This window comes from Palaemon carinicauda, chromosome 11, assembly GCF_036898095.1.
Source record: "Palaemon carinicauda isolate YSFRI2023 chromosome 11, ASM3689809v2, whole genome shotgun sequence".
NCBI lineage: Eukaryota > Metazoa > Arthropoda > Malacostraca > Decapoda > Palaemonidae > Palaemon > Palaemon carinicauda.
In genome coordinates, this window is record NC_090735.1 from 58,015,267 (window position 1) to 58,030,266 (window position 15,000).

The window sequence follows — 15,000 nt, forward strand, 5'->3', positions numbered from 1 at the left end:
TCAGCACCAGCAACTTCTACAGGCTCCTGTGCGCTTCAGTGCACGAGTCCAAAATCGTTCGCGTATCAAACAGGTAAGCTCAAGTCTGATATGTAAATAAAAAGCACTGACTTATATGTCAAGTACCAGTGACCTTAATGTAAATATGTGACATTGCCTCTTGTGTGAAGATATAGCACTGGCTTATATATAAGTGTGTAGTAGTGAACTACTGTATATGCAATTAAATAACAATGAATTATAAGTAGTGATGCAGCAGCATGTGAGGAATTTGCTCGCTACTTCTGTATCACTCTCCCTACATTCGGCTACAGAGGATAATTCAGTACAAATCCACTAATTTGCAGATAATTAAATAACTAAAAAGCCATTAGTAAGTTTCAAGTAATAATCCCCCATTCTATCATCCAGTGTTCAACCAATTATTCGATCAAGAAAATCATTCCATAATTTAGCCACAACTGGAATAGAACTTCTGGAATAATGTAGGCAGCATTGAGAGTCACACTTAGAATAAGTAAGACAGAATTAACCACGATTCGATTACTAAGTGTATGGTGTTTGGTATAGAATGGAAGTATGTGAGTGCAAAGATGTTCTAAATTATGAAACATCTTATACGTCTTGCGAAATGAGCTGATTGAAAGATGATTGCTTATTTACTTACTTCGAAGGATGCTTTTCCGGTCCCATACAGCAATGGAACCCCACTCTCTACAGGACCTCCACTATCGTTTTACCTTGTTTGTTCAGAATATTTAATGTTTCATATCACGTATTGTTCATTTACTGTTAAATCGTCACTGTTATCCGACTCACGGAATAAGAAAGTCTTCAGTTTCCTCTTGAAAGCCTTAATCTATTCAATCATTCCACATCAGGAATAATAATAATAATAGAACTTAGTATTTGTTCAACTATTTGAAAATAAGAGCTGGATGCAGATATAAAAAAATACAATATCTAAAACATGACTGAATTAAACAATTCAAGCAATTCCTCAGGATAGACAAGCCCTAGAATGCAGAAAGAGTTTCTCAATATAAACATAATTAGCACAACTAAAGAAGTAACAGACCACATATGTTTCTCAAAAGGGAATTTGCAACCACCATAAACCACCCCTAGATAGTACATACAAGTTATGTATCGCTACAGTCACAGTATGTGAAAGAGATATTACTGATGTTCTTCTAATCGAGGGTTGAAATTAATCTGACCCATTTAAATGCTTTTCTTCTAGGAAAGAGTTATGTGTATGATTACTCCATCGACACTTCAACTGCTCTTGTTGGTGTTGCTGACGATGACGCCAAGCTCCGAATCACGGCTCAAGCCAACATTGATGTCACCGGTCCCTGCGATTATATCCTTAGGGTTAGTTGTAATATTACATAATATAAAACGAACAACATTGTCACACTGGTTATAGGAGACATTACTTCCGTTAGACTCAGATGTAAAGCAAAAGGGTCTACACAACTAGCAATTTTTTTGTCTCCCTAACTGATGAAATTCTGATTTTTCTTAATATATCTTTTTATTCTCGAACTCAAGTTTCCGTCTATGAAGGGAAATGAACAAGTCAAGATCCACTGTCATGCACTGTACCTCCTCTTCTGATCTGACTTTCTTTAAGCTCATGTATTCAAGGAAAAATATGTAACTAACACAATGCGATCTAATCTTAAACTCAGGATTAAGCCCATATCATATGCATCAGTATTAATGCTTTTTCTTTTACTGTGAAAAGAATAAGATTATTCCCTCATACAATCCAAATATCATTTATTGTAATTTACTTAACCTTTTCATGTACATCAAGGTACCAGGTATAACGCACACAGAATTTATATATTTCAAATTGATTACTGACAACATAATGTACATCAATGTATATAGAAATTGAGGTGTTCATTACAAAATCCATATATTCATTTCAATTTTTCTCTAAATTTATCATCCTATTTATCATTTTGTTCTCAGGTGAGCAACGTAAACATGGAAGGGTCAAGTCATGTTAGCGAACTTGCCGAAGCTTTGACCAAGTATTCCTTGAAATTCTCCTTCCAAGATGGCATGATTGAAAACATCTGCAGTGACGTTTCAGAGCCTAAATGGGTCCTGAACATAAAGAGAGGTCTCCTATCCACCTTCCAGAACACCATGACCTATCATGAAGCAGAGGTACAGTAGTACTCTATTCCTATAATGATTAATTGATCTAAGATCTTCATTCATATTAATATTTTCAACTTGGACAGTCTCTTTGGAAAATAACAAGCAACATCTCTGCAAAGGTCCAACGATGACTTCTAATTTCAGAATGTGCAAGAAATGGACATCTCTGGTGTTTGCAAAACACACTATAAGACTGTGACCGAGGGAGATATCGTCCACGTCGAAAAGATCACAGATCTTTCTTCCTGCAGCCTCAGACCAGACTTCCCCTCCATTATTAGCACAAGCTACAGCACTGATTCTCCCATCCAGAACTTCCCTCTTCTCAAGACAGTAAACAAGTGCCGCCAGGACATACAAGGTGGTATCATAAAGGGTGTTGAGTGTGAGGAAATCTACGAGTCTCGCCCATTCACCTCCGAGAGAGGCCTAGCCATCACCAAGGTTAAAACTACAATGATTCTCCTTTCTGAGGATACAATTTTACCCATACCAGGTATTTTTTCAACCCATCATTTTCAGTATAGTATTAAAATGGATATAGAGGACTACTATTTAATGTGGCTTTGAATACTGAGTTCAGATCGTGCCTTCATCATATAAACATAAATTACCAGCAGACCTTAATACTTTGATGTTTGTACTAAAATAGCTTAATAATAACCCAAAAAATGAATTGCATAATATTTTGATCCATTTTCAAGATCAACTTCCATATAATCAAAAATTGAAGAAAAATATATTTCCTTATTCCTTTTCATAAAAACAAAATATATAAAAAGTAGCATATATTACTCAACTTATCCTAATAGTCGCAGCTTATAATCTAACCTCAACTTCTTTTATCATTTGCCAACAGAGTTTGAATTCTTCCGCCAAACACTGGTATATGATGACACCGTTTCCGATATCCCCAAGATCCAGATTGAGAGAGTTAAAGAGATCTTGAGTGATTTGGTTGTTCTTTCTCAAGATGAAATTCATGCAGAGTTTCCAGCTGTGTTCTCTGAGCTTGTGAACGCCCTCAAGAAACTTGACCATTCTCAGATGAGTCAGCTCTTCTCCGTTGCAACTGAAGGTCTTCCTCGTAAGTTCCTGGTTGATGCCATGCCACTGGTTGGAACACCAGACGCCACAGTACTTGTCAGTAAAATGATTCTCGAAAAGGAAATGAATGCTATTGAAGCAGATATTTGGTTCACGTCCCTGGCATTCTACAAGAACCCTGCTAAACAGATGATTAGTGCCATTGCTGTGAGTATATGATCAAATCTAATACAGCTAAAATCCACAAATAGTTTATGGAAGTTTTTCTAAGAGGTAGTTATTTATTGTCATATAAAAAAATGTATAAATTGTTCCTTATTTTCCTCCATAAATACCATAATGTATGGCAGCTTCGATGCACATTCCTATCTATCGCAAAATTAATTAGCTATAACCAGTGAAATATCTAGTAATAAGATGAGGTCAGCTATTTTCATTTTTATAAATCTCTTCACTTGAGTTTACAGTAAAAATTCTATAAGTGTAATATGCTCATGAATATTTATATCAATTAAACTTAAACTGATGATGTGTCAAGAGATAGTGCTGACATTTTATAAAGTTTAGTGATACTGTATAAAATGAATAATCACATCTAAATATTTCAAATAATTTTTTTTCAGCCTCTGCTGGAGCAAACACCAAGTCAAAAGGCTCTGTTAGGAACATCTGCCTTAATAAACAATTACTGCAAAATCGATGTGGAGTGTGAAATTCAGCCTGAAATTCAGAATGTTATACGTCTAATCGAAAATCAGATTGGAGCTGGCTGTCGAACTGTCAGTGATGAGGAAAAGACTAAGGTCTTGGTTGCTCTGAAAGCACTTGGAAATGCTGGTCGCTGGGTTAATGCAAAGTCCACCTTACAAGCATGTTACAGAGAGGAAAATGCCATGGAAATTCGTGTTGCTGCTTTGGACGCTTGGAGACACACTCCTTGTGAGTATGATCGATCAGACATCCTAAGACTTTTCCAAGATGAATCCTTTGACCCAGAACTACGTATTGCTGCCTACCTTTCCCTCATGTCTTGCCCCACACCAACTCTAATTAACATTGTAAAAGAGAGACTCACATCAGAAGGTGTTAACCAAGTTGGATCTTTCATTTGGACTCACATGACTAACATGCAAGAATCAGCAGCCCCTGAAAAAGAATGGATGCATGAAATGATTGGTGAAGAAAATCTTCAAAAGAAATTTAGCACAGAAGCATTGAAATTCTCTCGCAATTATGAATCATCAATCTTTACAAATGTTCTAAATGTTGGAGCCTCTGTCGAAAGCAATATCATTTTCAATAGCAAGTCATACCTTCCTCGTTCAGGCATGCTTAATCTTACAATGGATCTTTTTGGAGAATCTATCAATTTCCTAGAGGTTGGTGGTAGGATTGAAGGATTTGAAGCCTATATTGAAAGATTCTTTGGATCAAATGGATATTTCCCAGAAGAACACATTGAGAAAGTCCTTAAGCACATGAGGTCCGCATCTGAAGCAGAATCAACCACATTGGAGGGTTTTTTGGACAAGTTAACAGATGAGCCTGAAGGATCATATTACCTAAGAGTTTTTGGCCATGAGCTTCATTATCATCATTTCAATGGTCTAGAAAATTTGATCACGTCTCCTGGTAGCAAAAGCCCATTGGACTTTTTGATGGACCTTATTCGTAAAGGCAATGTCGATTACACCAAGTCTTTCCAAGTCATGGACTCTCATTTGCACATTCCAACCATCTCAGGATTACCATTGATTCTTGATTCCAAGGTGACAGGTACAATTAAACTTGAAATGAAAGGAGGTTTCATGGCTGAAAGTATGACAAATTTCAAGCTTGAGGGTCGTTTCCATCCTTCGGCGGCTTTAGAAGTTGATGGGCATATGATTATTGATGCAAATGTAGCAAAAGCAGGCGTCAAACTATCATCTACTCTCCATTCCTCTACATTCATCGATGGCAAAATTCATATTGCCGACAGCAAACTAGTTGACATCGCTATAAATACACCAAAAGAGAAAGTTGAATTTATTGATGTTAAAGGTGAATATATCTACATCATAGACAGTCAAGAAGTTAAAAAAGAAGCTGGAGAGAAAACTGTATATGAAGAATGCTCAAATGGAATCATAGGTATGACTCTCTGTGGTACACTGAAACACACACCAACGACTGAAATATTCCCAATTGGACCATTTGAGGCCAAAATGTACCTGCAAAAGACTGACACCCAGACAGGCTATATCTTCCATTTCATGCAAGATACAGAAAGAACGGAATTAGTCATTGACACTCCTGGATCACAAAAGGATAACAAATTTTCCATGATCATTACCAACAGTGAATCTGCAATTGAATTTGATATTTCTACCCCAATGAAATCTGTCAAAGGAAGTTTGGAGTATATTTGGACATACACTAATAAGAACATTAAAGGTATAATGACAATAGATAATGGTGAACATTATGCAGTGGAAGCTGGTCTTCTTAAAACAGTTGATGAAGTTACAACATACCAGCCCTCTTTGGTTATAACACTTCCAATTGGAGAAGTTCTGAATATCAAAGGAATTTCTAAAACTAAATTAGAGTACTATGATTCGATAATTTCAAGTAAGATTGATGTTTCTTACAAATGGGGAAGCCAGCAAATGATTCATTTGGAACTTGATGCCAGTAAGAAGCTTACTGAATCTATAAATGTATTTTCCCTCCACGGTGCCATAGATCCAACACAATTTGCTCAGCTAAAGTCCTCGGTAGATGTAACTCTTTCCAATACTGAAAATCAGCAATTCAAAACACAGGTAGGAAATTGTGACACACGTTATGCATAAAAGAAAAAGGCCAAATAATGCTTGCATAGTAAACTAATATCTGAAAGATTTATTACTCAACTCCTTTTTTAGCCATCCATTCATGTATGCATTATTTTACTTATTTACCAATTCTTTATTTCCACAGGTAAAGGCTGTTCTCAATGGACAATCCTACATCTTAGAAGGAATGCTACAAGACAATTCTGCAGAATCAAATAATATTATTGCAGATGCAACACTAGTCTCTCCAAGTCTTGAAATCAAAGCTGGCCTAGGAATAAATTATGGCTCTGATACATATTCCCTTGATCTAAAGACAGCAGTTAATGGTCAAAATTATGGCTTGAAAATCGATCTAACCAAAGCTTCTCTCGTAATTGACGCTAACATCATTCGCCACATTCTCTTAGGAGCTTATGTAAGTAAATGCCAATTTAGTACTTAGAGCTTTCTTACATCATCTTCTCTTTACAGGTTTATCAATATTATTATCAATATAACTATCATTATTACCATAAATATTACCATTATTATCTTTATCTATTATTTCAATATGATCTTCATTTTCTATTAGTTACCAAAACTTCCTCTTGATTTGTTGACAATCTCAACTTTTTCAATAACTATAACACAAAACTCATAATAATATTTATCTCCATGCTTAGTAGAGTACATCTGCTAAATACATACTTCTCCCATAAGCAAGAACCCTTTCTTGTATGAGGTCTGCTTAATCTAGTAGCAAGCTTATAGCAAATTTATTTGCAAATTCTACAAGAAAAATTTTACCAAGCAATAATTCATATAAAAAAGCATAATGGAGCATGTAATAAAAAAAAGAATGTTATCTTCAATTATATACGGTTTAAGCATAAAATTAACTTTTGTATATCAAGCTTTGTCATCAATATACATTTTTCAGCCTTGTTTACCACTTTGGTTTTCACTAGCATAGATTATTTTTCGTTCAGCTTTCGTCAAACGAAGGAGTAGCAAAACTACACATCACTTGTGAATGGAACAAAGATGTCGACCCAACAGCTGTGTTCCTATTTGATGGACAGATCTCACAAGATGAAGTAAAAGTCCATGTTAAGTAAGTTTACTCAATAACTAACGTCATCTGTTCATCTGTATTTAATTTTCTTCTTAGTGAAATAACAGTAATCTGTAATTTATTGAAAGCTTATAATTACATCACGATTTTCTCTTTGAAGGCTTGCTGAGAAAGAAGGAAATGTCTTGGGCAAGTTGCTAGCACGTGGACTTGAGTTGGAAGGCAACTGGGATGACAAAAAGGTAACTGCAGTTATCGGCTACACATTAGGTGAGACAAAATCCCTCACTATTTCAGTCCAAACACCTTTCACTGGATTTGAGAAACAAGATTTCACAGCCTCCATAACTTTGAAAGACAATGAAATTTCTGGCCGCATAGTGTGTACTTGGCAGAACACTCAGCAGATTGCTCTAAATCTTGCTGGAAAACTATCTCCTGGTTTATTGAAAAATGCTTTGCATACTGAAGTTTTGTTTAGCAGCAGTTTTGAAGGGTTTGAGCAGCTTAGCTTTAAACTTAACCATGAAATGGAAAACCTATCTATCAAGTCAAGCATAATCGCTTCCTGGGATAAAATGTTACTAAAATCTATTTTCGAGGTTGTTCCCAAGCCTGATGGATATGAATCATCTCTCACAGTTGAATCTCCCTTTTCTGAAAATCTTCTTATTACTCTAAACTATGTATTGAATGGAAAGGACATAACATCCATAATTGAAGGTAAATACGGCAATACAGTTGCTACTGCTGCCCTTAAGGGCCACATCGACCTTGCACATGTGCATAATGTCATTCTATCTCTTCAAATTGCTCTTCCTTCCATCCCAGATATCACTGCTAATATCAATTACAAATTTGATTGGGCTGAACTCCAGTTCATCTTTGAAGGAGTAATGGGAGAAAACAAAGTTATGTTAAATGTAAATGGAGACCTTGTTATAAGCCCAACAACTAAATTCAATGGAAATCTGCGATTTATTACCCCATTCACATACCCCATCAGTGCAACAATTGTTCATGCTAATGATGGTAACTCCTTTGAATCTAAGCTTGAGTTGACAAGGTTCTGGTCAGATTATGGCACTTTGAAGGTCCATTCCGAAGGTCATTTCTTACCCGCAGACAAACTATTTTTGGTCGAGCTTATTACCCCTGCTACTAAGGCATCAGTTTCATTGACCCATAGAATTTCTGATCAAAAATTATTCTCGGCATTGGATATCAATCTTAATGGTGAGAGTTTAAGTGTCAAGGTGAATGGTATGCTGGACTTAGCCAAAACCAAAGGAAACTTGGAATTAAAGATAATTTCAACACTTAAAGAATTAAATGACATAAAATTAATAATTGATACTATCAAAGAAGATACAAAGAGGACCAGTAAAATAATTTTAGCAAAGGGTGAACAATCAGTAACTATTGACCATATCCTAACAGCCACTGACACTCTGAACTGGGAAAATATTGTCAATATCAATGATCAGTACAAGCTCAGAAATACTCAAGTATTCACTGCCTCTTTGTTAGCACACGAGATGGAATGTGTCTGGGATCAGAAGACTATTCACTTAACACTTCAAGTTGACAAAAAGAGCAGCGACAACTCCCAAATCATAGATGGTCTCATTTCCCTTGTAACACCTTGGACTGACAACATGAAAGGGGAAATTCACCATGAAAATGATGGTATTGAGTATAATTCAGTAGTTACTATTGAATATGCCCCTGGAAAAAAGATTGAACTACAAAATATCATCAAAACTGCTAAGATCCTTTACTCTAAATCCATTTTAATGACACCATTCACTGAAACTCTGGGCTACGAAATTACAGTAGATCTCTCTTCAAAGAAAGCAGTATCACTTGAACTCTCTTGGGGTTCTAAACAAATAACTTTTGATATTGCTGTTGAAGTAATTACAGGAAAACTTGATGGAAGCATGAAAATTAATTCAACTTATCTGGACACCCCAATCACTGCTGATGTAGCTTATGATATAATTTCACCAACAAAAAGTATCTACCTCCTTGCTACATATATCAACAAACTAGAAGTAAAAGGATTGTTTTCCGGAGATATCAGTAAAGGAGATTATTCTCTCTTATTGAACCTCCCTGTGGAAGTTTTCAAGCACATTGAATTAAGTGGAAATTGGACCTTTGAGCTTGGTAAAGCAAGTGTTGATGCTAAAGCCATCATAGATACATTACAAGATACCATGCTTCACATTGATTATGATATTCAGACTCAGAAAGAAGTTTCTATTAAGGTAGCTTATGGCTCTAAAGTTATACAGCTTATTGCTCAGCTTAAAGAACAAGTCATAGCACTCGACTTGATAACTCCTTTTAAAGGGTGGGAACATCTGAAGATATCAATTTTCCTAAGTGGATCAGCCATTGATGTTACTGTCTCAAAGAATAATCTAGATCTAACTATCAAAGGAACTTTCCACATCAAATCCACAAAAGGAAAAGCAACCTTAGCTTTAACAACGCCTTTTGAGAACTATGAAGCGATTTCTGCTGAATTACTTTATTCTCTACGTGGACCTATCAAGTATATTGAAGTAAAATCATCTATCCCTGCCGGAGACTTGAAATTAACTGGTGAGATTGATGTTTCAAAGGATTTAGCTCCTGCCATTAAATTACTCTTTGTCTCCCCATTTGATGTCGTGAAAAGGATTGGAGGAGAAGCATCCTGGGATTTGAGAAGTGACAAGAAAACAGCCCAGGTACAGGTTTATAAGAATGATCTTCTTTATCAATGGGAGCTGGAAGTATCCATTGAAAGTGCTGTTGCCGGATACATTAAGTCTAAAATCGTTACCCCATTGCCAGGAATGACCACTGTTACAGTTGAAGGGACTCTCGATTTTACAAAAACACCCTATGAATTCAAGTTTGCTCTGGATAAAGATGGAACCCTTACCAAATTTGCAGGCTATTTTAATCTTTCCGACAAAGGATTCAGCTGTCAACTTTTGACACCCTTTACTGGATGGGAAGCAATTGCAATTACAGGAAAGTATGATATGCTTGAGGACCAGGTAACTGGAACATTTGAAATCAGCAAAGATTCTGATAAATACTCTCTTGATGCAGATATCCTTTTCAACATGAACACTCCAAAAATTCATATCTCAATGAAAACACCAATTGATTTTATTGCCAACACTGAGTTAATATTTGACTCAAGTTTAACTGAACCACAGAAAACTATGCATGTGATTCTTAAAGTTAATGATGCAACATTCAATCTGGACGTTGAAGGTCAGATCATTCATAAAACTGCATATATAAAGATTCTGGCAAGGACTCCTATTTCTGGAATTAGTATCATAGATGCTCAAGCAAAGTATGACTTCACAAAACAAGTCAAAACTGCAGAAATTGATTTCAAAATTGGAAATGACTCTCAACGTATCTATATTGAGACCAAAGTATCAAAAAATAGACTTCAAATTCAGCTTCAAACTCCTCTCATAGCCTTTGAAATGGCCAAAATCGTACTTGATTATAATGTTCAGCGTAATGAATATTTAGCTTCAACTTCATATATTCAAGGTGTAGAACAATTTGAATACAGTTTGAAAGTAGCCATGACGGAAAAAAGCCTTGATTTAGCATTAGTCACCCCTACTGAAACACTGAAAACCTTGACTGTCAGCATGAATTATGAACTTCTTGAAAATGGTGTCATAGCTGTTCTATCTGCTCAAAAAAATGAAGAAAAATATGAAATAAAAATTAGTGGAAGTTTCAAGCCTTTAGAGTCAAGTCTCCTAGTTGGAATTATAACACCCATGGAGGGATGGAAATCTTTAACTCTTGACTGCAAATATGATATGATATCAGAGAGGAAGGTTGCTAAATTTCTAATCCAAAAAGAAGAACTGAAAAAACAAGTTACAATTGAAGGACAATTTACACCTAAGGCTGGGTTTATATCAATTGAAACTCCAGTTGAGGGTTTCGAGGTCTTGGCAAGTTCATATACTTTGAATATTGATGAAGTTAACATGAATATGGATGCCAGCATTAAGATAGTCAAGAACTCCGAAGAATGGGCCTTCTCTGCACAGGGACAGTATTCCAATAACAAGATGACAATAAGATTCCAAACTCCATTTGAGGATTTCAAAGTTATTGCTCTCGATGGTGAAATAGATTTAGAAAAGAAGATAGCTAATCTTGTTAGTGAACTGGGCTCTTATAAGTTTACAGCTAAAGTATCATATGCAATTGATAACTTACTCATTGAGCTTACTACCCCATTTGATCTTCTGAAAATCCTTTCTGTTGGATTTGCGTTTGAAATATCTGAAACTCAAAGGGAAGCTACACTAAACATGGTTTATAATGAAGAGAAATACAATGTCACTGGAATTCTAATCTTAACACCCCAAATCTCCAAAATCTCCATCGAAGCAACAACTCCTTTTGCAGGATTTAAAAAGGTTATTTCCTCACTAAAGTATGACACAACCAACAAGGATGAACTTATTTTTGCTGAGCTATCACTTGATCAGTCTGAATACTCTTTCAAGATTGGAGCACAAATGAGTGAAACTGTTGGAACAATCCTTTGTAATTTCACATCCACTTTGCCAGGATTTACTCATGTTCAACTGTTTGCAAATGCACAATGGAATCCTGAGGAAAAAGGATTTGAAGTTTCATTGGGAAAGGAAGATAACCTCAAAGCTTTTGATATCATTGGAAAATTAAGCGGATTCACAGAAGGCTCACTCATTATTCGTACACCATTGACTGGTATGGAGGAGATGGGAGGACAGTTTAAACTTGTTGCTTGGGAAAAACTTGAAGGAAGCCTTGATATTGTTCTTCCATCCACTTTAGTACCTAAAATTCACGGCGATATAAATCTTCTCTTAAAAGACAAAATACTAGGTGAAATTAACCTCCTAATTGCTGATGAATCATTCTCTATGAAATTGGATTTGGTTGGAAAATCACTAGAAGATGGATACACGGGCAAAATAGAGATAGATACACCCATTCACGTCTTGTCTAAAGTTGTATTAGATGGAAACCTCAAACTAAAGACTTGGACTTCTTTACAGACACACTTAAAGGCTCAACTACCATCTGGTACTTATGAGATGGATTTGAAAGGTGATTTTGTTTTAAGAAATTCTGCATTCCTTTTCAATTTAGAAACTACAATTATGGGCATTAACCGCAAAATTACTCTTGAATCCAAATATGCTTCACTTAATGACTTGGAAATGTTGGTTGCTATTGTTCTAGATGATCAAAGCCATAAAATATTTGGGAAACTGAATGCTGCTTCAAATAGCATTTCCAGTAATATTTCAATTGAATCAACATTGATAGAAGGTAAGAAAGAGATTTCATTTGTTATTTCACTCCCTACATCTTCGAAAAAACATCTATCATGCATCGTTACAGTAATCACTGCATTAAAGCATTCTATGTCAGTAGATATTGATTTTACCAATGAAGTCGAGGCTAGTTTGCTCATTGATTCTCCAATTTTCCCAAAAATAGCTGCAATGCTCAAAATCAATACTGAGGCGGCCAGCCTTTCAATTGAAACACCTCAGGGAAATCATTTGTTAACATTATCTTGGCAAATCTTGCCAGGGGACTATGCTTTTACTGCTCAACTCATGTCTCCATTGCTGCCAGACACATATTCAGTTAACATGCTCCTTAAAAGTGAAAAGAACAACTTGAAATTTAAATCTGAGTTAGCTGTAGGAAGTGTACAGCATATTATCGAAGGTTCTGTCTCAGTAACAGAATCTAGTGCAGATATTTCTCTGGGTATTGAAACGCCTTTCATGAACATTGGCAAGGCAACATTGGCTGTCTCCCTGAAATTTGCTGCTAGTGTTGAAATGAACATCACAGCATCCATCAAAGATCAGACCAACACTTTTGACCTGGTTTATGATGAAGATAACAGGTCTTTCATCGTTCAAGTTACATCACCCTTAATTCCTACTGGAATGGCTAAGTGTGAAGGAAAAATTATTGGTGATACAACCAAGGACATGAAGATGAAAATTACCCTTCAGAACAGTGAGAAAACCATCTCAGGTGTCCTACATGTCAAGGTCTTGAATGGGGACAATATGAAGACTGAACTCATCATAACTACGCCATTCAAGGGATTCCGCAAGATGAAATTTGGAGCTGAATATGTGAAAAATGAAGACACAGCTGTTATTTTCTTTATTGAGAAACCAATTAAGGGTTTAGCTAAACTTTTAATCAGGAGCACTGAAAAAGAATTGATGACCTCCTTAAATGTTGAAACTTCGACTCAGCTAGTGAAGAAGATAATGGCTGAAGTGAAGATACCTTTCACTGCCATTGCACCACGAATGTCTACTGAGGCAGTGATTAATGGCCTGTTTTACGGCGGCAATCTTTCCTTCAGAATGACTCCTCCTTATGAACTTGGAGTCGCATACAACTTGGCAGACAAATCTACTGGATACTTCCACATTAGAACAGACTCCTCTTTCTTTTCACTGTTACTTTAGGCACTGGCCCATTCGTTGAAGCTGTCTTTATAGATCATTTTACGTTTACATAAATATCTATGTATTAGCTCAATAAAGATTCTGGTAAAAAGGTCTGTCAACAATAAATTATGAAGTCTATTAGTAATAAATAATAAAATCTACTCATTCTTTTACTTAATTTCCCGGCATTTATCTATGAGAATCCTATAATCTAAATCTGTCGAAGACTAGTTTTAATGAGACAACTTGTATGAATTAAACAGAAAACATTAGCAACATCTATGTTAATAAAAGGATATCAAATTGTTATTATCATCATTGTTATTATATTTCTGTTAAATATCAATTAATTTATCAAGCTATACATAATTAATACTATTTTGGCTTTAAACATTCTCTTTTAGCAGAAGAAAATGTTTCCATAAAGTTATTGATATTTGTTCTAAAGTAAATATAGCACGAATTTTAAAATGTGGCTAAATGAAGGAAGCGCAAAAAAAAAAAAAAAAAAAAAAAGTATTGATGCAAACATCCTAATAGCCACCACTTGACAATGGCATAACTCAATGAATCTATTAATAAACATTAATGAGTCGAGGAATATATTGGGTAACCATAAAGTACCTAATCATTCGTTGTGAATATCCACAAAGATCACACATTCCCGTGCAATAAGTCATGACCATAACTAAAGAGCTTCCAAAAGAGAAATACAAATAAATAAATATCGGTGAGTAACAGTTTAGAATTAGATACCCATAAAAGAATGAACTTCTAAAACTGAACAAAAACGTAAAAATATCATGGCTTAAAGTTTTTGGCCTTGTCGAAGTTTTGGGAGAAGTGGTGGTCTGTAAATACTTTAGTTTTGTAAGTAAATGTTACAAGTAAAGTGCTACACATATACAAATAACTAATTCTCTCTTTGGGCAATAATGTATGTATGGAGTATTAATGTGTAGCTCAAGTGACATATAATGAAGGTAGAAGCAGTATTTTGAAAGATTGCTAAATGAGAAAGATCCAAGATCTATAACTGCATATGGAAATCCAAATTTAAGGATGGTAACAGATACAGATAGAGAAGAGATTAAGGTTGTCCTTAGCAAGATGAAAAATGGAAAACTTACGGGACCTGATGAGATCCAAGAGGAAGTCTGGAAATGTTTGTGGGAATTTGTAGTGGATATGCTGTGGGATCTGATGAAAAAGATACACCGAATGTGGAGGGATAGTTTTTTAATACCCATATTCAAAGAAAAAGGGGATGTACAAAATTATAATAACTATAAGGCAATCAAAGTCCTTCCACATACCATGAAGCTTTGGGAAAGGATTATAGAGTGTAAGATAAAGGAAGAGACCGAAA

The 15,000-nt window shown here is 35.5% G+C and overlaps 2 protein-coding genes across 2 annotated transcripts in view; both read left to right on the plus strand.

Annotated features, from left to right (window-relative positions):
- The window catches only part of LOC137650030 (uncharacterized), a 14,999-nt gene extending 1,207 nt beyond the window's left edge, over window positions 1-13,792 (plus strand). Inside the window, exons 2-10 of the mRNA XM_068383047.1 lie at window positions 5-73; window positions 1,244-1,377; window positions 1,987-2,187; window positions 2,326-2,677; window positions 3,041-3,435; window positions 3,852-6,035; window positions 6,193-6,465; window positions 7,019-7,143; window positions 7,265-13,792. Coding sequence (XP_068239148.1) covers window positions 5-73; window positions 1,244-1,377; window positions 1,987-2,187; window positions 2,326-2,677; window positions 3,041-3,435; window positions 3,852-6,035; window positions 6,193-6,465; window positions 7,019-7,143; window positions 7,265-13,649 — 10,118 coding nt within the window. The 3' untranslated portion in view covers window positions 13,650-13,792. The remainder of the gene's footprint in view (window positions 1-4; window positions 74-1,243; window positions 1,378-1,986; window positions 2,188-2,325; window positions 2,678-3,040; window positions 3,436-3,851; window positions 6,036-6,192; window positions 6,466-7,018; window positions 7,144-7,264) is intronic.
- A 901-nt stretch (window positions 13,793-14,693) lies between these two features.
- Window positions 14,694-15,000, plus strand: part of LOC137649285 (uncharacterized) — a 1,332-nt gene continuing 1,025 nt past the window's right edge. The window contains exon 1 of the mRNA XM_068382272.1: window positions 14,694-15,000. This exon is cut by the window's right edge and continues 110 nt beyond it. Within this exon, the coding sequence (XP_068238373.1) occupies window positions 14,694-15,000 (307 nt within the window).